Below are 26,269 nucleotides of genomic sequence, written 5' to 3'. Positions count from 1 at the left end.
GCGGTAATACACGTTCCCATTTTATTGTGATACTAGTCCTTATTACTTTAGTACATTTTACACCTCTCCTATGTTAATACAGGTCCCCATTCTATTTTGGTATTACTCCATTTGATTACCTTGTAATATTGTAGATACCTACTCATGTTATTTGTTTACTGTGGTGTATTGGCTCTGCGTTGCTTCGTTCGCTAGGAGCCTGTGGCTGCGTTGTAAACTTATACTTGTCAATATCTATTCCATTACTGGTTTCCCACAGATTAGTCATACCGTTTAGATCCTACGGAAGCGCTCCTTGCCCCAATAAATAATAAACACGCAATGGAACGTAACCACACAGCTCAGTCGGAGTTTTACTTTGACCCCAGTTGGAAGAAACTGTGTGGGTGGATTTTTCGGGCGGGTTTAGTGCAAATAGCAGCCGAATCTCAAATATTAGCCGGGTACTAGCACAGTTATTAAACAGTGGCAATTGATACTCATTTGATATTCCGATGGTAGCCTAACACTTTTGATAGGGTATAACAGCTTTACGACCGATAGCTGCATGTTTGGTTTGTTTGTACTTTATTATTTTAGAGTTTCATGGTAAAGGGACGGCGTTTCGTACTGCCAAAAGAATAATGATAATTCAGTTTAATTCAATCTTGTTCAGTCCAATTATCTGTTTATTTGCGTTCAGAATAGAATATAATTTATTTACATTCCATAGATTCTTTATAGGCCTAAGCTAAGGATGTACAACAGGTCATAGCACAAATACAATGCTTGTTTCTAGTACAAATATAAATACATAGTTATAACAGCTATTTACAGATTTTTGAAACTACAGTATTACAGGAAAATAAGTATGATTAGAAGCCATCACCATTATTACTTACACTTATTTAGAGTAGTTGAGACTTTTTGGGCAGTGTAAATTCTTCTATTGAGTAGCAGTGAGACAGGAGATACTCTTTTAACCCTGGCTTGAACATTTTTATATCATGACTTAAAAACTTTTGATGGTAGGTGGAAGATTATTGAATAACTTAATTCCAGTATAGTAAACTCCTTTTTGATATTTGCTGAGGTTAGAATTTGGCACATTAAGGTTGTATCTGTATCTTGTTTTTATATTGTGGATATCTGAATTTGTTTGAAATTTGTCCATATTATCCACTACAAATGATAATAGTGAGAGCAAGAATTCACTGGGTAGTTGAAGAATATTAAACTTCTTAAATAAGTACATGCAAGAGGCTCTCCTTTTAGTGCCTGCCATTATTCTAATTATCCTCTTTTCAATGTAAAATACTTTTTTGCTGTCCATTGAATTTCCCCAGAAAATGATTCCATATGATATAATGGAATGGAAGTAAGCAAAATAAAGTAATTTTGAAGTTTCTGTATTCATGAGTGCTGCAACTGCCCTCATAGGGATATGTATTGAATATGTGTTTTCCAGTTTAATTTATTGTCAATTTGTAGGCCAAGAAATTTATTTGTTTCTATTTCCTTGATTATTTTATCATCATAACCTATATTTAGATTTACTCAAGTTCTGCTGTTAGTACAAAATTTCATGAAATTTGTTTTGTCAAAATTTAGTGTGAGTTAATTGGCTTTAATCCATTTGTTCAATCTAGCAAAGAAATCATTTATTGAATTTTGAAAACAGTCAATTTCTGGATGTGAAATAATAATATTAGTATTATCAGCAAAGAGTATAGATTTAGAATGAGATTTGATGGTTGGGGGCAGATCATTGATAAATACTAGAAAACGCAGAAGACCAGATATTGAACGTTGAGGAACTCCCTGTTTTATAATGCCCCATTTGAATAGGTGCTATCATTTAAATCTGGTGATTTTATTGCTACATGTTGCCTTCTGTCATGAAGGTACAATTTAAACCACTGACCAGCTATATTTGGAATTCCATTGAAATTTAATTTTGACAGTAATAATTCATGATTTACGCTATCGAATGCTTTAGCAAGATCACAAGTTATTCCACCAACATGCACTTTATTGTTTAGTGCACTTAAGATTGCATCTGTTAAACTGAACAGGGCTTTATCAGTTGAGAGATTTTTTTCTAAATCCAAATCGTTCACCTGCAAAGACATTGTTCGAGTTTAAGAAATCACTTACTCTCTTATACATAGTAATGAAATTGGTCAGTAATTGGATTTGCAAGATTTCTCACCTTTTTTTATATAGAGGTTTAACTTTTGAATATTTGAGTTGTTCTGGGAAAGCTCGTACTGCCATTGATTGATTGCTCAGGTAACTTAGAGGATCATTAATCAGGTCTGTGCAGCTTTTTAGTAACGTTGTAGATATTTTATCATAACCACGTGAATTTTTTGGTTTGAGAGAATTTATTAGACTTTTAATTTCATTTGTTGTTGTGGGCATAAGACTTAAATTTGGGAAGGTTTTAGGGATTGCTTCAGCAAGGTATTTTGTTGCATCTTCTGTTGTTATGGTTGTAGCGTCATTGTTAATTCTTTCTGTAATTGTTAAGAAATAAGTATTGAAAGAATTTGCTGTGAGTTTAGGATTCTTTATTATATTATCCTCTATCTTTATTGTGCTGTAAATGGTTAAATTTAATCATAAATAGTGAACAAGGAGGAGGGGGATTTAGTCGGTTGTATATGGAAACGAAAATGTTCTGTTTGAAAGTTACTATCTGGGAATTTGCATGGAGACCTTGGGAAAACTACAAAAGCAGTCACAATTTCAGGTCTCTTTGCCGTGAACCGAGTCTCGGGCACTTCTTGAATACGAGCGTAGTGAGTGATGTACTTTTGTTTGCTTCTGTGGGCTGAAAGTGGAGTTGACTGATCGTGCACAACAGTGTAAGCAGTGATTGAGTTTTGTGCAGTCTGGCTAAGTGTGTGACTAAAGCAACTTTTTATTTTCAAACCGCGCAGACAACGCAAGAGGAACTGCTTCACGAGGTCAGTGCAATATTTTACGTACATAAACCGGAAATGTTAACGGACAGATAGTAGCGATTTGGCTAATCTTTCAGTAGTTTTGATTTTGTTAACACCAAACTACGATGTGTTAATGGATACACATATTTAGGTTAGGTTTTGATAGGCCACAAGACAGTTCACAGCAGTTACCCGATAATTAGCTTTTCACTAATGTAGAGTTCCTTTTGCGTAGAAAGCGAATGTTTTATGTTTTGCCTATATGACAACCACGATTAGAGTACAGTTACAAATTACCTTAGTTTGCATGAGAATAGCAAATTAGCGTTTTGTTTAAACCCAACATAGCCACCAGGAAGTTAATAAATATGAATTCTTAGGCCATGTAGTTCACTTTTCTACAAGCTCTATGATATCCAGATATGTTACTAGATCTACCTCGGGCACTACCCTGGACCGTTGTAGTGTATTATTGCAAACTACCCTCAATGGTCAACGGATAGATTATAGGCCTATAGGTATTATATAATAAATTAGACTAATATTCTTTCTGATACAATTTACCCGGTTTTTGGTTAATTATTGGTTAACAGAAAACTGTTTATAGTTTTAAAGTACTAATATATTTATAGTCTTATAGATTTTATTACAAATTTATGTTCATGAAATATCATTAGACAAATTTTTGACATATTTTGCTCAACACATATTTTTAATTTCTCTGCATTATATCACTCTGAAGTCCAAACAACAAACAGTGGGTAAAGCAAAGAAGTTGCAGAATTCTGATCTCTAATGACACTAAACATTGAGGCTGCAGGACTACCCGCTGATCTGCGTTAATCTTTTGAAGCAAAAGCTCGTCTCTACAGGCTGAGTCAGAAGTATGTTTACAAACTTCGTGTGCGTGTTCCAGGATAAAAAATAAGAAAAAATGTTCCTATGAAAATGGAGTCGCAAATGTTTCATTTTTGAAATAATAACAGCTATTGTCGGTTCTAGTTTCTTCAGCACTAAGCAGTTCTGATTTTGGCTTTTCTCTGTGCGGTTTTGTTCATGTAATGGGACGGAAGAAACATGTAGTGACATGATATTGCACGTGGTGGTGTTTGCCCCGTCCTTACGCATGTAGTCAGCTCTGCTCCTATACAGGAGAAACTAATGCTGAGCAAAGCAAAGCAAAGCATATGACACAAATCTTGCATCTGTAAGAAAATATAAGTAATGACGCGGATGTAACTACTCCTCTTGAGTGTATATTAACTCCGTGCACGTCATGAACCGAATTCTTAGAGAAACATATTTCATTGTGTAAGGAATATGTAAATTGCAGCTGGCTCAGTAATATTGTCTGATGTGTCCAAGTCTAACCTCCATTGTTTTGATGGTGGACAATGAAACCTGTCACAATTTTTTTTAGGATTTTGATTGTATATGACTTCATGTCGGTGCACACTGCTCATTAAGATGCCATAAATGGGATACAGATAGATCTTCATACTGTTTATCCAAACGTTGACATGGCTCTTGGCGTGTGTGTTTGCAATTCCACTGCGGAGGATAGTGTACTGTCCACAGATCACGAGAAAAACCCTGCTGAGGGAAGTCGTTTCTGGTGCGGTGCAGGGGGAATGTTTACTGCCTGCTGGACTAGAGGGCTGCTATTGGTGGGAAGTGTGATACGTCAGAGTTTTACGCTACTACACAGACTGAAAACATCAAGCAGTTAAGAGTAGCTAGTAATGGGTGCATCTATAATGTGTTCTGCGGGTGTTGCGATAATATTCTAGATTAAATCACTGTGCCTCTGTGAGGTAATCTTAAAGCTGTACCCATTAGAACACGTGAAAGCCTGTCGTCTGTTGTTCGTTCAGTGGTTGAGGAACGAATGCTTTTAGGATGGGTCGTCACTCACTGCGAAATCTTGCGCATGCGCGTATATCGAATTCTTAGCAGGGATTTTCTCCTGGTCTGCGGACTGTAGATACATTGGTTGTAATGATTAACGTATCACCTTTGTTCTACAGTGACCTGAGACGGGACAGAGATGTCGCCATACGGAAAAGTGAGTACGAAATATTCTTTTCTGGATTACGACGGTGATCGGCACTTTTGAAACACCGGAAGGAAGACGAAAGTTGTTCTTGGCGCAGAAATGTAAGTTATTTGCGCTCACTTTCTTCATTTTTTTAAAAGTTTTTTGTCGTTATAGGTGGATTTATGTCAAAATTTATATGAATTTCCTTTTCAGGTTTTTTTTTTGATGTTTGCTCTCATGCTCTGTTGCTTGAGATGTTCATCCACGATACGTACCGTCTCAAGGGGTGGCAAAAATTTTAATCTTAGAGGAGGTAAACTTTTAAATATGCTCCTAGCTCCTTTTGGTAGTTATGAATCGTTAGAATGGGCACAGCCTTTTTCAACAATTTAAATACTGGAACTGCCCTGCGTGATATGGCAGTGTGCGTCCATTATTGCCGATTGCAAAGAGCAGGAATTTCGTAGTGAATCTTGATTAGACGTTGCGTGCAGTTGCACCACTAAGTGACCAGCAGTTCGGTGAATGTTGTTTAAAAATGACCTTACACGTATTTATAAAGAACTTGATTAATTATTACCTGAATAGCTGCCATGTTGGAAGACAGCTACAATACCAGGAACTATATCGCGGAAGAGAAACATCGACTAAAGCGAACGGTGCAAACAAAGCCCGAGTACTTTTTGTGTCAACCACAAGTTGATTACTCTAAAAGCGCTTAGGTATTGATTTATTCTTTGTTGCTGAGTGACGAGGTCATTGCCCCCTCTGTCTTTTGGGTGTGCTGATGACACACACGGTGTGGAAAAGCTACTAGAAGTAGCAAAGCAATCATGCAAAAGCATACAGAGAAGGGCAAAGAGGTAATTTTAATTTGAAATACCTGGCCTTGTAATCCTGGGGTCTCGGGTTCGATTCCCGGCGGTGCCCGAATTTATAACTTGTGTTGGGCAAGCCCGTGGTCTAGGCAACACGGAGTTTGCTTCCGGGGGCTTCTTTCCCGGTTTCTCCGTGGTATCCCAACAATTACTCCATTCACACACAGAAGAAGGCAATGGCAAACCACTTCTGGATCATCTGCCAAGAACGTATATGAACAGGTCCCAGTCCGAGAAAAGGATGGAAGGATCCTGTTCATATGGACCTGTCGTCAGACAGAACACTAAATAATAATAAGATGAGGTGGTCTAGCGGTTAGAACGCTGGCCTTGTAATCCTGGGGTCTCGGGTTCGATTCCCGGCGGTGCCCGAATTTATAACTTGTGTTGGGCAAGGCCGTGGTCTAGGCAACACGGAGTTTTCCTCCGGGGGCTTCTTCCCCGGTTTCTCCGTGGCATCCCAGCAATTACTCCATTCACACACAGAAGAAGGCAATGGCAAACCACTTCTGGATCATCTGCCAAGAACGTATATGAACTGGTCCTAGTCCGAGAAAAGGATGGAAGGATCCAGTTCATATGGACCTGTCGTCAGACAGAACACTAAATACATAAAAAAACATAAAAATCGCCGTTGAGAGGCGATGGAAGACAAACTTTTTGCTGTTACCTCCGTGTTTAAGTGGAAGAGTGTACCAAGGCGTGGAGGTATAATTCCACTTTAACCGTGGCGCTAGACTTAGGTGAGTTGTCATCTCCACGCTCCGCCAGGAAAGTATCCTCAGTGGTCGTCCAACTCATAACCAATCACCGTACTAAATCTTGACGCACTAGATACGTATTAATAAAGTTTTCAACTCCTCTGCATCTTACGACCTGAGACCCAGATTTTAGACACTTTTTAGGTACGCGTATCTGAACATAACATATCGTGTCGAAAGGACTTCGCCTCTCGGGCCGAGTAGTGATTGCGGGCCATATCTTATTTATAGTATTAGATAATACATAATTAGACTTGTTCGTGTGTTTTATGACTACGAGCTGGCGGTTTAGCAAACAGTCCATTGTTTTAATTAAGTGCCTTTCTTAGTATTTTTATCTACGTTGAAGAAAAGTGCCTCATATCCTACGGCATTTCAAAGAAATATCTAACTTCTAACTTGTCTGTAAAGGAACAGGCCTGCAGTAATTTATGACAAGCGATTAACTTCGAGGCTCCAAGGGAAGTGATGTGGTGTTACGGCTTCATGTTGGTATTTTACCGAATGCAGGAAATGGAACAGTAGGAGGTTACTGTAGCGTACAATACGAGGTGCGATCGGAAAGTTTCAAGACTGTGTCAATAGAGGTCGAACCGGAAGTAGGACGAGCTTCTGCCGCTAGGGGGTGCGGCCTACATTTATAGTGAATCAGTGTGCCAGCCGGCATCATCGAATTAGCATTTGTTTCTTAGTTACGGGCGTTTTGGTAGTGCATTACACCGACCCTCCTGCAATTTCGGAATGGCGTGTGCATCAAATTTTGCCAAAGACTCGCCAAAACGGCTACGGAAACCTATGAAATGCTAAAGCAAGCATTTGGGGAGTCCGCAATGGGTCGTGCACAAACTTTTGTGTGGCATTCACGTTTTAAAAATGGCCGGCCGAACCTCTGTCGATGATGACGAGCGTTCTGGACGACCATCTTCGAGCACAACGCTCGAAAATGTTACGAAGATTCGGCAGGCCATTCACGAAGATCGACGTCGTACCATCAACGACTTGTGCGACATTGTTGGGATAGGCTATGGGACCTGTCAGCTGATTCTAAAGGAAGAACTCCACATGCGACGCATCATGACAACGCGCCAGCGCACACCGCCCTCAAAGTTCGGCAGTTTTTGGCCTCAAACACCATGGCCGTCATCCCGCACCCTCCTTATTCGCCGTGTGACTTCTTCCTCTTCCCAAAGATGAAAATTCAGCTAAAGGGAAGGAGATTTGAGACGATAGAAGAGATTCAGGCAGAATCGCAGATGGTGCTTGACAGGCTGACAAAGAAAGATTTCCAGGGATGCTTCCAGGTTTGGCAGCGGCGCTGGGATCGTTGTGTTCACTCCCAGGGGAACTACTTCGAGGGTGATGGATGAATTTAATACCTGAGATAAGTGTACGGGTTTTTATACGCGCAGTCTGGAAACCTTCCGATCGCACCTCGTATGGTCAGCTCTGTGTAAGTTCATTTCGTGCACATTGTGCAAAGAACGCGTAATAACGTACATAAATAACCTAGGAACAAAGATGAGATTATTTGCAACTTTTTCATTCCTAAATATAGGCTATGTATGAGAGAATAAGTTAGTTTAAATTGAAGGACACAACCTTCTACCAAGGATATGGGATTTTTCTCTTTACCAGCAAATGTTCGCGGACTATATGTAACATAATCAGTAATCAGTAACACCGGATGGAGTTAATTACGGCTGTCGTATGGATTGTAGCACTCGTTGGTGTTCTTAGGTACCTGCTGCCTCAGTTAAACTTCTACCAGACTACACGGCGCTATAATCCAGAAAACAACATTTAAACACGTCGCTTATGTCAGGAATCTGAGGAATTACTGAAATCAACACTTTTAATTCTCACACAGTTCGTAACACTCAACTTTGTAATCGTTACCTGCAGATAAAACAGTTTTTAAATCTTTGAAATGATTTACCAGTCTTTTTTACGATATTTTTATCGTGTTTCACGCATCAGAAACGAAACCAAATCTTTCAGCAGATCTGGCAAGCCATTCAAACCGGGTTTGTAATTGTAATTGTAATTTAATTGATTTTTATATTAAAATATTTTATTCTGAAACGAATTTCTGAATTTGCTATAAGTTCATCACAATTCTCGTAATCGAACGTCATTTTTCTGCGATTGGTTTCTCTCTAAATGTAAACGAATGTTGTACTCATTGTTCCCTGCAAATTCACGAGCCTCTCAATGCAGTCTCGAACCCAGTAAAATAAAATTATTTTAACCAAGCATTGAGTGGTCGCAGATAAATCACAGTGTCGTGTGACTGAGATCCAACGTTTTGGCAAAGATGACTTATTCTATTCACACCGGACAGAATTTAGGACTATGTAGTGATTGACAGTAAAAATTAGAGTTGTTATTTCGTTTAAGATCGATTCACAAATACACACAGTTGCCAAGTCATTACTAGAATCATGAAGATTTTGAATGACTTCAGAAATGTTATCTACCTGAAATCCTTGCCAAGTCATTACTAGAATCACGAAGATTTTGAATGACTTCAGAAATGTTAATTACCTGAAATCCTTGCCAAGTCATTTACTAGAATCACGAAGATTTTGAATGACTTCAGAAATGTTATCTACCCGAAATCCTTGCCAAGTCATTACTAGAATCACGAAGATTTTGAATGACTTCAGAAATGTTATCTACCTGAAATCCTTGCCAAGTCATTTACTAGAATCACGAAGATTTTGAATGACTTCAGAAATGTTATCTACCTGAAATCCTTGCCAAGTCATTTACTAGAATCACGAAGATTTTGAATGACTTCAGAAATGTTATCTACCTGAAATCCTTGCCAAGTCATTTACTAGAATCACGAAGATTTTGAATGACTTCAGAAATGTTATCTACCTGAAATCCTTGCCAAGTCATTACTAGAATCACGAAGATTTTGAATGACTTCAGAAATGTTATCTACCTGAAATCCTTGCCAAGTCATTACTAGAATCACGAAGATTTTGAATGACTTCAGAAATGTTATCTACCTGAAATCCTTGCCAAGTCATTTACTAGAATCACGAAGATTTTGAATGACTTCAGAAATGTTATCTACCTGAAATTCTTGCAGACATAATATTTTCGTTTTCACAACTTAGTTCGTCAACCATGCTTGCTCCATTGTCGTAATCCTGGCCGCGACAATGATTTATATGGAGACCTAGACTTTGTGTAATTCTCTCAAAATGTCCGTCAATGTAGCAACATTAGTTTCTTGAAAGGCAATAAATCCGACAAAATTCATTTCCATACCCATTGTCTATGTATCAGCGTCTCTAGTGGAATACAACAATCTGTCAGAATACTTAACACATTGGATTTTTTTTCTCACTATTGTCCTATTGAATCCACTAGTCATTACTTCTGTCTGTTAATTCTATACTTAAATAATTAATGATCTAGAATTTTATTTTCATGTATGAGACGGAAATATTTTTGCTACACTCGGTTATGTTTCGATAACAGTTTCGCCAAATCTACAAAATGCCCTGAATTTTAAAGTGAATATAAATATAATATTTCCCTGTGCCCTCTAAAGGCGAAGTTGTGTGATGCTAAAAGTTGCGTAATGATTATTATCCCTTCCGATAAATTCTGCTAGTGTTTCTTTGTTTCCTGAACTCGAAGCTGGTTCTCGAAATGAATGATTTTCCTTTATAACAATAGTTCTTCCAAATGAAGACATTTTGACGTGATTTGTATATGGCCTTTGCTTTTCCAGAGGAGAGTCTTTTCAAAACAATGGAGATCTGTAATGCTGAACGTAATCGGTATAAAGTTTTTAGTTTATGAACACACCAATTATCGCTGTTTCTGTTAATAAAATTTTTAAAAATCCCACTGTAGTAAAAGTTTCTAAAATATGTACATTTTTGATAAGTATATATTTTTCACCACTTACTTCAGGGCGAATAGGCCCCTTGCACACAAAACTGCATCACGTCGTACAATGACTGGATCTTACGGAAATATATATATGCAAAATGTCCCAAAAAGTTGTATGAACAATATATTATGGAATATTAACCTTGTTACTGATCTTCGTGTTTTGCGTTTACGAGGGAAACCTAGTGTTGCACAGACTTAACAGATGGCACCACGTTATCCTTTCCCATGATTCAGATATGCAAAATGGCGGAGGGTCGATTAAGTTTCGAGGAACGCAAATTAATTTTGAAGTGACCCTCGAAATTCGAGAATGTGCTTGAAGTGGAAAGACTGTAGCCAAGTGATTTGGAAACCACGCCTCCAACGCGACTAACAATTACGAGAATTCGAGGTCAATCTGAGACGTAATGTGTAAGCAACGATCTGGTAGACCGCGTAAATGAAGGACTGAGGACACTTCTGCTGTGTCGTTTGCTCAGTCACCGAATAAATGCTTAAGGCTATTCGCTAACGACATCGGAATTTCCAAACGAAGTGTACACAAGAGTCTTAAAACAGCTAAGTGGAAATGTTAATACGTGCCAAGGTTGTTTCATGGAATGACTGAAGACGATTCTGACCGCAGACTCGAGTTTTGTGAATGGATTCAGAAGAAGGTGGGTGAGAACGCAAAGTCCCTGGGCATGTTTGTCTGGAGTCATCAGCCGACATTTAAGTGAACCTGAAAAATTGAGTACTCGTCTTCTAAACATTTGAACGTGCGTGTTAACAAGGCAGTAAATTTACCAAGACTTTCAGTCTGGTTTGATGTGTCATCTTGGGGTGTTTTAAGACAGTTGTTGAAGGGACTGTATGGAGTTGAGGACATGTGGTATCAACAAGACGGGGCACACCCCCCCCCCCAATTACGATCGTAATGTCAGTGTCTGTCTTAAAACACTTCTCCTGACCGATGGATGGGACCCAGAGGATCTTTGACGGATTTATCTCCACCTGATCTTTTCTTGTGGTATTGTTGGAAAGTGAGGACTGGGAAGAAGATTGATACAGCTAACCGACGATCTTAAACAAGAAAAGAAGATGAAGTTCCAGGAATTAAAACGGGAAGCTGAGAATAGGGAAAACTGGAGAGCTCTGTTTGGGCAGAGCAATGGACCTGTCGTAAGACAGAACACTGAATAATAATATAATAATTGTTGGAAGGGCGCGGTTACGCACAAAGTCAGCAGAAGTCTTCTTCATCCGTTCCAGCAGTAACTATGGCGGCCGCTTGTCAGTTGCTCAGAGCTGTCAACTATGCCACGAAGCTAACGGTGGTCTGAAGATGGCAGTCTTCTTGGTTGTTGCGCCGTGTAGTCTGGTCGATTTCCACCTTCTACCAGACTACACGGCGCAACAACCAAGAAGACAGAAATCTTCATACTCTGATGACGGAGGCAGTATGACCTCTGAAACGTTGGTTAACATCTACCAGACTACACAGCGCAACAACCCAGAAGACAGAAATCTTCATACTCATCGCTGTGAAAACCTCAAATCCTACCCAGCGGTGGTCATTTTGAACACCTACATTAGATTAGCTAATTTACTAAGTGCCAATGCTTTAATGCTTTAATTTATTAAAATGTCTTTAATTCATTTATTCGGTGTATGTATACATATTTTTGGGATATTATGAGTATTACATCAGATATATACACTTCAGAGTTTTTTATTTTGCTTGAAATAAAGCCCACAAACGGCTGGACAGTCACAACCATCTACACGCATAAGAATATTCTGTGTTTTTGGTGTACACTAAACGTTTGTGGGAGAATTCAGTTTCGGTCCATATCGATTCATCCCGAATCTTTCTTTGTTTTTTATCAATACTTCTCATCAAGCCGAAAATGGTAGAAATAACAATATTGGTGGACTTAATTTAGTTCTGTTTGTACTTTTAGTTACGACGTTATTCATTGTTTAAATAACAAATTTGTGTGTAAAATAAATGTACACCAAGGTACTGTAACTTCAGTTGAAGCAATCACAGTGTACAGAGGGCGATTAGAAAGCAATTCCTGAAATTATTCAATGGATGTTTCATGTGGATAATACGTCTCGTTTATGAAACTACCTTTATGCACAGTCGCTGTGGTAATTAAGCCAATTAACACAGCGGGAAGAGATTGTTCTGCCCAAGGCCGCGCCGTCTCTAAATTCATTCATGTGTCATCGGTCAGCTTGAGACCACAATTAAACACAGACGTAATCTCTCCCGAAGATGGCTGTCTTATGGTTTGTAACGGCATGCAGTCTGGTGGAAGTTCACCAACATTCCAGGGGTCTGTGATAATTGGGGCAGAAGGCACCTCTGAAAGGACAGCAAACTTATACCTGATGGTGCTACAACCACGAGACAGCCATCTTCGTACTAAGAACCTCAGATCATACTTAGTAACCCCTCCGCTCTGCAACACTCCACACCTGTTACTTCAAACATCGATTTTACTGTTATTTCCACATCGTTATCGGTTTTAATTCTTAGGCGCCACGGATTTATCAGCGGCAGAAACAATTTTGCAGCTACATGTGGGACTCCAAGGTCTGGTCTTGAGTGATCAAAAATATTTATCTGTACCATTCGGAAAAAAATTCGCAACTTATTTTTTGTTGGATCTTAACATACACTTCGACTCATAACTGACAAATTGCTGGTCTATCTTTCCTGAGCAGTTTTTAGCTGATCAAAAAGTATCTACTTTTATGGAACCCAACAGTTCATTGCCGTGTTGACAACAGTCGGCCACTAGGCTGTACCGTGAGACAGCTGAATCCATTACACACAATCATATACCACGTCTTTAAAATATATTATTTACTTATATTATCTTCACACATCCGTCTGGATCTCTCAAGCTGTCTCTTCGTTTGAGATTATTCATCGCTCACTTGTCTCGAGCTTCTCGCCATCACTTAATCTCCCTGATAGGTAGGAGGTTCGTCGTGATGTAATTCTCTCTATCCTCCTCTTAGGCTGTTTGACTGATTTACAACTTACTGGCCGCAAAAAAACTAACTTTTGTTGAAGTCGTGAAATAACAATCACTCAGTTTCACGGATATAATGACGACGCTCTGTGAACGGAATCGAAGCAAGGAGGCCACGAGTCGCCCTAACGCCTTGCAGTGGTGGATCAGCCGCCCTCGTGGTACATTATTTGGAACTGGAATATCTCAACGGGACCCCATTCACACATCGAATCATTTTATTTTACATCAGTATGTATTTTGACGTAATTGATCAGGTACTAGTCGATATTCGTATTCTGCCACGTCAACCGTTTTTGGAAAACGGATTCGGTTTGTATATCACTTTTATTTAATTTGTATTTTGAGTTTTGTGAAATTTTATATTTCAGTTTTATTTAATTTAGTTTGAATATGTTACGTTATGTGACACGTGATTCGTCCATCTGAAGTCAGCTACTACGTAGTTACAAAGACAAATGCCTGTAGGGAGTCGTTTGATGATGCTGTTCGATATATGTATCGACAGTTTTGTATCGATAGTTGTGGTCATTCCTTTTGTTTTAAACTTCTGTGAAGTGCATATGTGACTCTTCATAAAGATAATTTCTTCTGAGAGACACTGAAATATTTGAAAACGCCCGTCGGCTTTATGGGAAAAAGTTTTTAGGACTAGTATCTATTTGAAGTACGCAATCAGATTCGAGGAATCCTACCAGATGATTTCTTCAACCAAGATTTCAGATGGCATGCGGCCTCCCGTCTCATATTAAAAAAATACGTAATTTTACCAGTTGTGTTGTATGGGTTCGAAACTTTGTCTCTCACTTTGAGGGAGGAACATAGATTGAGGGTCTTTGAGAACAGGGTGTTTAAGAGGATATTTGGACCTGAAAGGCCTGTACTCCTCACCTGATAATGTTAGGGTGGTTAAATCGAGGATGAAGATGATGAGGTGGTTGGGACATGCGACACGCATAAGGAGAGGGGAGGGGTGTTTACAAGATACTGGTTCGGAGGCCTGAAGAGAGGAGACCGCTGGGAAAACCTAGACGTAGGTGGGAGATGGACCTTAGGGAGAGCGAACTGGATGCAGCTAGCTCAGGATAGAGTCCGGTGGTGGGCTTTTGTGAACACAGTGATGAACTTTCGGCTTGCATAAAGAAAGTGGGATATTCTTTGAAAAGCCGAGCATACAATTGACTTTTCAAAGAATTCACTGCATCGTAGAGTGAGTGAGTGGCCTTATATTATTGTACCGATTGTCGAGGTTGAATCTGTGTGACTGGCAGCGCCACGGCGATGCTCACAGTACCACATCCACGACCATGAAGTAGTTGTGTGAGACTGGAGAACAGGAAATGATAACAAATGTTTCCATTAGTATTGCTTCAGTGTTTTCTGACGCAGTAAACGAGGAAATAATCGATTAATTATATTTATAACTGCAACTGTATCAGTGTTCAATAGATCGATCTTTAGCAAGGACCGATTGTGGGATCAGTGATTACGTCATAGTGAAAATTCTAATTCTTTAACTTTATTCCATTGTTTTAATTTTACATTTATAATATTCCTTTGAAGCGAAACATCTTTTAATCTGCTTAATACTATTGGACTATAAATTAGGCCTTCAGGATTTACTTAACATATTTCCACAGGAACGTAACTTGGTGCATTCATACTTTCAAGCCTCTGGACAGGTTGATGTTACAGAAGTTATTTCTTAACAATTTGCAGGCCAACATATTTTTTGCACCCTTAATTCAGAAACATACAGTATTTAACACTGCGTTTAAGTAATAATTTCTAATTGTAATAATTAATCATATATCCGGCTTTTGGACTGGAAAAGAATGCATTACGACAAGAAATGAATCACTCCTTTTAGATAAAAATAGACACACTAAAAAGTAAATTGTACACTTTTTAAATTAGAAAAATGTCTATGCTTATGCATGGCTTTTTTATCACTGCATAGCCTGAATCTGAGTGCCATATAAATCTCTAAGCGTGCCACTATTTGGCACGCGTTTGCGACCAAAATTCTGCTCCAAATAGATCGGCGTATGATTATCGTTTGAACCGACAGACCATAAACTGGAGTTAGATTACTGAAGTTTGTGCATAAACAAACTGAACTCGTGGAGCAAAGTACTTTTTGAGGAACTGACAGCCTTTAAGCTACTATAGAAATCTCACACCGCTATTTTATAGAACCCAAAAATATATTACGGTGTTCTCAGCGGCCCTCATATGGGCCAGGTGAATCCAGCCCACATCCTCCCAAATATTAACCCCCCCCATCTAAGCCTAGTTCTTCGGAGAAGTGTCTTCTCTTCAGGCTTTCTTATCAAAATATTTTTCGTATTAAAATTGTTTTTGATAGATTTGAAATTCTAACTTCGTCCAACAATACTGAACGTAACCTTTGCCTTTGGTTCTTTCTTAAATTCAACATCTGTGTAATCCACGAGTCTAAACATTATAAAAGTCTTGTATCGCCCTCGGTGAGATAGAAATTCGTCTCAGTAAGAAGTCACTGGTTGATTTATTTTTCTTATCATTTAAAATTTCATGCCCGTGTTTACTGTCGATTATAGAACGTCGATATTGTCCTCACTCCGTCAGTTTTCTGAATATTGTTAAATTTTAAAACACTATATTGTATAATTTTTTATTTCGCAAGACATATTGGAATTACAAAAAAACCGATGGAGACTTTTAAAGGGACTTTTGGACGGATGAGGCCGCAACGGACCAACAAGCAGCCTATTTGATTGCTATAAATTGAAAATCAATGGCGAATAGCCCGGCCTTGCTAGTAGCTGCCGCCAGACCACTAAAGCTGGTAGTATATAAAATGTATTTCTTTCTAAACAACAGCGGCAGAATAATAATAACAAAATACATGCCGTTTGTGGTGAAATTGCAACTCTTAACGTCTAGACCAGATCATGATGATACTGATGAGATTGTGGTGTTTTTTTCTAAAATAATACAGAAATTTATGATCACGTTACGTTAGACCATATTTATGTTACTTTTAATTCAGAATATGTTAATGATGTAGGACTAGCGCACTTTCGAAGTTTGAATGTACTGCCATTTTCCTCATTGTATTTGATAAGGCATGTTAATTTAAAAAATAACCTAAGTTTTTCAGCCGTTATGAAGTTCCCCCTTCATGAATCAGCGGACATGGCCTACATTTCTGCAACCAAGGGAAGGTATATTTCATATATGTTTGTATTTTATAAAATTATTGGGTTTTCATTTACGTGGCAAAACATGTCTAAATAAATATATTTATTTTGTACAGTCTATACACAAACGTTTAAAGTTTATTGGTGTTGTAAAAATTATATAATATTAATAATAAAAGCGCTAAAAATATAATGTAAAATCGTATTTACGATTAAGAGCGCTAATATAATATTTTACACAAATAAAATGTTTTAATATTATATAATTTTTACAACACCAATAAACGTTTGTGTATAGACTGTACAAAATAAATATATTTAATCAAACACAAACATGACGCATATAAGATACAAATTGGATGTCTAAATAAGTTGGTTTTGTTATTATTATTCCATATATTCAGCACTTTATAGGGTATTTACTTCTATGTATCCGAGACAAACGTTTCCCCTGAGGAACATAGTGCAGAAGCTATTTCCGAAATACATTTTGTTTTTAATATGTGTTACACGTATTATATAATTTTATTGTGAGGGATGACTATATATTTTACGACAGCGTATTTCGAATGATTTATTATTATTATTATCCGGAATGCCTCAGTCTTACCGTCAGCAGCAGGAATTATCTCTTTCAGCCCTAATATTGGGAGATCATTTTCTGGGATAAAGCGGCCGGAGCGTGAAAACTACAGTTCATCTACATTTATTAAGATTCCGCCGTGTTTACAACGAGCTGACCTTATACTCTGTACTTTCAGCATATCTTCATGACGCCCAGCTTTGGCACAAGAATAATCTTACGTTTATAGTTGTTATTGTTAGTACTGGTGTCATTATTATGTCACGTGATGTTTTGATACTAATGGAACCTCTGGCCGAAGTGTACGACTTGACACAATCTACGCATTTTATGTTTCCTTACTCATTTTACGACGAATACAAATTTATATCTTATTATTATTATTATTATTATTATTTAGTGTTCTGTCTGACGACAGGTCCATATGAACAGGATCCTTCCATCCTTTTCTCGGACTGGGACCTGTTCATATACGTTCTTGGCAGATGATCCAGAAGTGGTTTGCCATTGCCTTCTTCTGTGTGTGAATGTAGTAATTGTTGGGATGCCACGGAGGAAAACTCCGTGTTGCCTAGACCACGGCCTTGCCCAACACAAGTTATAAATTCGGGCACCGCCGGGAATCGAACCCGAGACCCCAGGATTACAAGGCCAGCGTTCTAACCGCTAGACCACCGTGGCGGTCATTATATCTTATATCCTAATAAATTTAAGGCAAAATTCATGAATAATTTATTGGTTATGTTCCCACAGGCCTAATAGTTACTTTGCCATGAAGATCCTGGTGTATTGAATTATTCAGAATTTTCTGTCGGTTCTAAAATAATATACGTGAAAAACATAGCCAATGTTAAGTACATGGTCGCTGTGAGATATTTCCGCTTTTCAATAATACTGAATAGAAAAAAAAATATAGCAGAGGAAGTCAATAATACGACGAAGAAGTCTGGATCATGTTACACCAGAAGTTTGTACTTTAACAACCGACAGTCGCTTAGCTTGTCAAAAAATTCCTTGAATTAATGGAGCTCTTTTCACCAAAGATTCTTCCTTTCACAGTTTTAGACGAAGCTTTGAATGAGGTTATCATCTTCGCCAATACATTGCGAATCTGCCATTTTATTATCTTTGATTTATGAAACTGATCATTATGCAGTTTTTTTATGTCCTGTTTTGATTTTCCCTTCTGCAGAATTTTTGGTATTTCTGTCTTCCTTTGGACTGACAATAAGCCGGATATTTTTTCAAATATATCATCATATGGTGACAAACAGAGTAATTAACTCTTAAATTGTAGACATTTCAAGGTTTGTATACGGAACAGGAACTTAAAGACTTCTGGAACACACATTACGTTCATAAATCACGAAGTGAATGCATTATAGTAACTTATTCTGTTACTTTGCACAAAGATGATTCCTTACACAAAAAAGCAATTACAATATTTGTTACATTTAAGCGTATGAACAGACATACACTTTCCTTCCTAGTACGTAGATTTTCAGTTGTTTACACGGAACGCGGGTTAAATCTAAACAGGATTAGCCTTCTATATCGCTGTTATTCTGTCTGAGTATTTAGATTTTCCGTTGAGTATCGTATACATTTCACCCCCGCAATGGTACGATCGTTAGATAAACATTGAAAGGTTAGTGTGAGTGATACAACGCTATTACATAACCAACCACAAACTCAGTAGGCATACATGATTATTCCGAATCATGCCGTGACTAGATACATAACAGTTTCTTGGAACAGTAATCTCGTATTTATGACAGACATGGCTTTGATCTTGAACCATGAAGGTGTTAGATGAGAACGCAAATGTCACTATAACTTTATGATGCATTTATAAAATAAATGTAATTCCTGAACTTCAGGACTGCGTTAACCTTGTCCGTGCTGGCTTCTTCTGTTTGTAAATTCTGTTGTCTGAATTTCAATTGAGTTTGTAGGATCTGATGTTTTCACGGCGATACAAATTTTGATCGTGGTCTTGCGGACTTTTGTATCGCATAATTTTGTGGTCCATCATCTCGGAGGAACATGAGACCTCCTTCTTCGGGGTCGACGCATAAATGTTAGGATGTTCATGGGTTATGTAGATGTAAATAGATCGGCTATGAATCACAATGCAGATTACCCAGTAGAGCGAGGGTAAGAGGAAGGGAGGGGAGTGGAGTCCAAGTTGGATTTGAGGTTCTCAAGGTGGAGTGTCTGAAGGTGACGTGTCTTCTGGGTTGTAGCGCCGTGTAGCCTGGTGGAAGTTTACCGACGTTTCAGAAGTGTTTGCTGCTTTCATCATGAGGGTGATGATGATAATAATAAAGACAGCCATCTTATGAGAAATCTGTGAAAATTTTAGCTTCGATATTCGTGAAGTTCCAGTCATTTCGTACTGGATAAACACAAATGTTAACATGTTACACTTTTGTAGGTAACCGCTATTTGGCTAAATTACTGTGATTTTCATAATTTTTGTGCAATATGATGTCATATTACATATTAATTTCTTGGAGACATAAAATATATTCGCTGGTACAGATAGAATTTGGCCTGCAAAAGCCTGTCAAATGGCACCCATATTCAAGTTCTCTCTCATAATTATAAGTACCTTATGACTTAGTAGCTATAGGATTTAAGTGCATACAGAACTCTAAATCGGCCATTAAATTTTCATTAATGAACATTTTAAGTTTCCTCCACTGGCAACTCCAATTTTTACTGACTACAACACAGCTTATTTGTTTTCTTACACCATTCTTCATATCACAAGAATCTTCTCCACGAATGTGTTGAACTTCTATAAAATATCAGCTAACCAGTTTATAAAATCACGTACACATAAAGAACAAACCGGATCACAAAAAAAAAACAGTAATACAAGAAATCACAACATTTTGTAAGGAATTCTCTGATTACATTCCTCAGATTTGTCAGGCAGCAATTTGTAGAGTTTCTCACTGCCGAAAAACATTTGGTGGTTCAGATTTCAATGTGAACTTTTTCTATCTTGTGCACTTTTATAATTTCTCACTCGCATAAGAAGCGTGCAGATGTTACTTTTTGGATTATGACAGTTTAGACAGCGATGAAGTTCATAGTTCTGCAATGTCCGTAGAATACAATCCCATGTAAAATCAAAAAAAATTATCATCTTTATTGTCATTATAAGCATAAACGTGTGTTAAAAATCTGTTATCGATAGTACTGATGACGAAAAATGCGACACACTCCAACAAGTGGCCATTTTAAAAAAAAGTTTTATAGAATTTTTCGAACTATACGGAAGAACACAACTACACATAAACATCATTATGATCGACTTTTATATCATTTAGCTACATAACTTGTTCAGTCTTCGTAATGAATTCCATTAATGGAGCGAATTTGTCACCACATACGAGTATGGTGGCTTTGTTCACTTCTGGTAGATTTATTTATTTATTTGTAGTGTTCTGTCTGAGGACAGGTCCATATGAACAGGATCCTTCCATCCTTTTCTCGGACTGGGACCTGTTCATATACGTTCTTGGCAGATGATCCAGAAGTGGTTTGCCATTGCCTTCTTCTGTGTGTGAATGGAGTAATTGTTGGGATGCCACGGAGAAACCGGGGAAGCCCCCGGAGGAAAACTCCGTGTTGCCTAGACCACGGCCTTGCCCAACACAAGTTATAAATTCGGGCACCGCCGGGAATCGAACCCGAGACCCCAGGATTACAAGGCCAGCGTCCTAACCGCTAGACCACCGTGGCGGTTCTGGTAGATAGCCGACGTATATTTCCGATTATTCTATTCAGATTTTGGTTGAATAAATAGTGGTCCTACGTCGTGGTTGACGTACTGGTAACAGTGGTCTCCTTAATAGCCCACCTGGTGATTGGAGTAGGCGTTGGCTGGTGCGAAGTGACTTCTTCACATATATCAGGCTCAGCAGATGGTATCACTTCTTTCTGAATTTCGAACTAAAGGAGCCTCGCGGAGGTAACGTGTTATGTTTCAGGTAAGGGAAGGTGTTCGCGTATCCTAGAATCACCTCGTTGCTACATACGGCGGAGGTGGAGTACACGGGACACCGCACTGATCAACACTGACTTCTTGTAGTCTGCTGACGGTTTCTCTTCGAGACGAACTACTTGCTGAGTCAAAATTTGAATTAGTTTCGGAACTACACGCTGATGCGATCTCAGAACTCATTTCTACATGTGCTGCAGACCGGGTGGTAGATCTATTTGCTGATGTTGATGGCGTGGAGGGTTGTGATGGATGAGAATGTGAATTGGCGCCATTGGTGGTTGCTAGGAGCAGAGACGGACTTAGTTTAATCGCGTCTTCATAGCTGGGTGGCGCATCAGCTACTGTGTCATAGTCTGGTGGCTTCTGCTGAATGATATTCGATTCCAAAGAGCATGGCACTTCGATCACGTGTATCTGGTGGTCCAATTCGGAGATCTACAACAAACAAACGTTCATTGAAACATGCCTTGTAAGGAAAAAGTTTACACCCATGTCAAAATAATATACCACCAAAAGAATTGAAATTATTGATACAATACAGCAAGGCATTTTCTTACTTCGTATAGCAAGAAGATACATAAAGACTAAGAATGATTGATTAGATTGAAGAAATTCAGTGATACATTTTATCAGGCGCATTTACAAGTAAAAGTTGCAAGAACTGTGCCTATTACCTTTAGCCCTTTCAGCCTGTCTGCATGTAACAACTCGAGGGCCACTAACTGTATTTTAATGACATTTGCATTGCGAAGTTTGAGCTTAATCTGGCGATTATTCCAATTCTGGTTACAATTGGAGGAAGAAATGGCACTTTACATGCGTTTCTGCGCCCGATAATGACTGCATGGGGGGGGGGGGGGAGTCGGATAAACTCCAGCCAGTCGCGCAACCACGTGGGAGAATCTCCCGGAAATCCATCGTGATCTTTTATGCACCCAGACAGGCAAAGATCATTGATCGCACACAACTCTGGCATCATCCAGGAAGGTCTTATATCAAATTATAATGAAAGTGCCACAATTGTTACGCTGTGCGTACGTTTCCTAATTTGTTTCAGATTCATCTTACGACGTTTAGTCCATTCCACATTTTATAACACACCGTTAAGTAATTTCTCAGACGAAAAAGTCTGAAAGGTGGAATTATATTTCTTCCGTCATATGAATTGACATGACGTTAATAATTTTAATAAATTGCAATGAAATTCTTAATAAATTCCTTCTCTTATAACTCGTTGGTCTGAAAATCGTAAAGAAAGAATGTTTGTGGCCGAAGGTCTTGAAACGTCGCTAACCCATAACATAATAGAGTGAATATCGTTGTAATAGATGACGATTTAATACGCGTACATTTAGGCAGTAACGTCGTCTCTTTTCGAGACTGACCGAAGACAAATGTGGATAGATCGTGTTCATAATTCATTCTACGCACTGAATTGAAGCAGCAAGAATCTCGAACAAATGATGGACGCAGACCGAATCAGTGTATACGTTCTTTACAGTTTTTACGGAAAAGTAAAAAATTACTTAAAGTGAACACTTCGCGTAAATGAAATGTCATGAAATGAAACGAAATGTGTTAATGCCACCATGAAAATGTCACACAGGGCAAGCTATGAATCATCAGTAGAGTAACAACACCAAAATATTTAGTGAGTTAGCCATATATTTTTAATTTTACTTAATAAGAATTACGTAGATTTCGATGTTCAATCAATTTCAAAACGTTTTTGGGCCCTACAGTGAATTACACCAATGAAAGAAAGGATAAAGAAGGAATTATGTATTTTTAATTTTAGTTAATAAGAATTACGTAGATTTCGAGGTTAAATCAATTTCAAAACGTTTTTGGGCCCTACAGTGAATTACACCAATGAAAGAAAGGATAAAGAAGGAATTATGTATTTTTAATTTTAGTTAATAAGAATTACGTAGATTTCGAGGTTCAATCAATTTCAAAACGTTTTTGGGCCCTACAGTGAATTACACCAATGAAAGAAAGGATAAAGAAGGAATTATGTATTTTTAATTTTGGTTAATAAGAATTACGTAGATTTCGATGTTCAATCAATTTCAAAACGTTTTTGGGCCCTACAGTGAATTACACCAATGAAAGAAAGGATAAAGAAGGAAATATGGAAAAGGCGAGAAAAATATAGACACAGAAGAATCAAACGACGAAAAAAAGACAGAAATAAATAAAGGGGCCAAAGTATGGAAAAAAAAAACACAGAAAACAAGGAAGTAGCAATGTTCACGACACGACATATTGGACTTCACAGTGAATGTTTACAGCAACATTTGTCTCAGTAAATGATCAGAGACAGAATCAATCGAAACGTTTAGTGACACAAATGAACAACGAACCCACGTGGGCGGTTCACTGTTGACCTCATACACCACAGAGCAGAAAGCTTCGTGCACGGCCGCTCTTTGACCTTTGGCGTGTCTGCCGTTACATGTTTGAACGAACACGAACAACCACAGAATAAAACAAGATGCCAATCAGGGCTTGAACAGACTTTCGACCAGCATAAATTTCTTACACTCAGAATTTTAATGCGCCGATAAGGTTTGGGACTTGCATTCGGGTTTATGGCGTCGAAACACAGTTTACCGACTTTTATGGCTCAACAATTTTTTGACAATTAATATCGATTATAAAAGGACGTATCAGATTAACTACTTGGAGTAAGCTCCTTCTGAGAAATTGATAGTCACACAGTTGGTCAACAAATTCTCCGTATTTTATGGAGTCCGAAAGTTGATTATCGTGTTCACATAAACCTGGAATTGGACTGTTGAATCCAGTTTATAATTAAACTTGGCAAACATACTACGAGCTTGATGATTGTTTGTTCTTGAAAGAAAACATTACAAATCCTTAGCGTTATTAGTGCTTCAAAACCTAAAATGGTTATATAATAGACTAAGAACAAATATATTTGATATCGGTTATATAATGAAAACAATAATATAAATAAATTCTGAGAAAAGTTAGAATGACCGGACATATTTGAATGAAATTAGTAGCACAATACTTGGAGCCATATCTTAAATTGTGTAAAAAAAATAGAACAGCTCAACAGATATACCAAGAAATATGGAGAATCTGTAATGTGGAAATAGCGAATTAAAAAATTTGTTTATTGTTATATATGGACAACAGGAAATATATGAGAAGATTTGGAGCAAGGAGTATTCGTTAATTTACACAAAGAGGACGATAAGAGTTACTGCGTATGTTACAGAAGAATATCACTATTGAATTCTACATATACAATTTATGTAATAATAAGGTAGTATATTTGCGTCATATTGTGAATTAGGTTAATATTTTAATATTTTCCGTCAAATCACAATTTTAATAAGATAATAAAATATATAAAATATAAAATATTTAAAATATAATTCCACGTTCCGCATCGAATGATCGATTTACAAATTGGAACGTTCCAATTTGTAAATCGATCATTCGATGCGGAACGTGGAATTATATTTTAAATATTTTATATTTTATATATTTTATTATCTTATTAAAATTGTGATTTGACGGAAAATATTAAAATATTATGTAATAATATTAAAAGAAGAACTACAACGACAGAAAAATACAATTTAAGAGGAACAACGTCGATTCTAAAAGGGAGATCATACGTGGATTCGGTCGGTTCTTTACCATAAAACAAATAATAGACTAAATAAGAGAATATGATTTACAACTATTCATTTTAATATTAAATTATATAAAAAATGTACAGCAGAAGAAACCGGGTCAGACTATGCAATATTGTAATTAGATGTAATTTATTGTAAATTATTTGAATGATGTATATAAGTATCAAAGTGGAAAATAAGTTCGAATATGGAATGTATTTAGTAGTAACGTAAGGTCTGCGATGAGGATGTAGACTCTCCCCTTTTATTATTTGTTTTTGGATATAAATGTGGTATATGTAAGACAGGCAAATTAAAAAAACCCTCAAAAGGAATATTCATGAAAAGTAAAAAGTATGATGACTCAGTTTCATTCATCGGGTATTTGGGCAGAAAATGTCAAATTACAGACGAAGAGCCATGTCAATGGAGGAATGACCATGAGACGAGCTAAAATTAGAATAAATGGACACAACAAACAGCAGATCTACAAGTAATATAAATTAGTCTGCTGCTACATAATGACGTACAAATTGAACATGAATCAGTAAGAAACCATTACAAATATAATTGATTAAATTAAGTGATTAGTATATATTTTGTTACGTTGTAAGGCCAGACATTGTCTGACTCAACCATTACATAATGGTAATGAATGATGGATAGAATTTAAACACCCCACAAGAGTAGAAATTTAGGTTTTGCACGGCGGTGTGTCCGAAGATCGCTATCTTCTGGGTTATAGCGCAGTGTAGTCTGAATTTACCGACGTTTCAGAGGGCGATCACCCTCATTATGGAGGCAACAGGGACCTCTGAAACGTTGGAAAAGTTCTACCAGACTACATTGGCGCTACAACGCAGAAGACAAACATTCTCGGACCCTAGATGATGTTCTTTGGGTCAATATTACGAATAACGTTGAAGGAAAAGGTGAGCAGTGACCAAAAAAGGTTGAAGAAAATATTTAACAATGCCAAACGAAATATCTAGAATGAAAGTCACATGAACAGTTGCCGTGACACGAAGACTTTTAAGTGACGAGAAGACGTAACATCGCTCGATGAAAATAAACATGAAGGAAAGAACTCCTATGGCCTCGGAAGGGGATTTCCTACTCAGTTCTTATTATGGAAAAAAAAAAAAAGTTATATACAGGAGGTTTAATATTTCAGAGATTTTTTTCCAAAGCTCACATTGCAGAGAAGTATACATTATTAATACGTGGTTAGTATAAATATAAAAGTGTATGATATATTGTGTTATGGGACAAA

At 37.7% G+C, this 26,269-nt stretch overlaps 2 protein-coding genes across 3 annotated transcripts in view; one reads left to right on the top strand and one right to left on the bottom strand.

Moving 5' to 3' along the window:
• The first annotated feature begins 2,761 nt into the window (after positions 1–2,761).
• The window catches only part of LOC110836960 (UDP-glycosyltransferase UGT5), a 183,366-nt gene continuing 159,858 nt past the window's right edge, over positions 2,762–26,269 (top strand). The window contains exons 1-2 of one of the 2 annotated variants that reach the window (XM_087348792.1): positions 2,762–2,951; positions 4,958–4,995. In XM_087348792.1, coding sequence (XP_087204918.1) covers positions 4,978–4,995 — 18 coding nt within the window. In that variant the 5' untranslated portion in view covers positions 2,762–2,951; positions 4,958–4,977. Of the gene's footprint in view, positions 2,952–4,944; positions 4,996–26,269 lie in introns of those variants that run through there. The other variant, XM_087348793.1, reaches the window with a different exon arrangement.
• LOC110836955 (uncharacterized) overlaps positions 15,052–26,269 on the bottom strand; it is a 77,504-nt gene continuing 66,286 nt past the window's right edge. The window contains exon 3 of the mRNA XM_022078709.2: positions 15,052–21,775. Coding sequence (XP_021934401.1) covers positions 21,356–21,775 — 420 coding nt within the window. The 3' untranslated portion in view covers positions 15,052–21,355. The remainder of the gene's footprint in view (positions 21,776–26,269) is intronic.

This window comes from Zootermopsis nevadensis, unplaced genomic scaffold (assembly GCF_977971745.1).
Source record: "Zootermopsis nevadensis isolate Lab colony 2312 unplaced genomic scaffold, Znev_1.0 Znev_ptg000013l, whole genome shotgun sequence".
NCBI lineage: Eukaryota > Metazoa > Arthropoda > Insecta > Blattodea > Termopsidae > Zootermopsis > Zootermopsis nevadensis.
The sequence above is the reverse complement of the archived record's forward strand: the minus strand, read 5'-3'. Positions and strand labels throughout refer to the sequence as shown.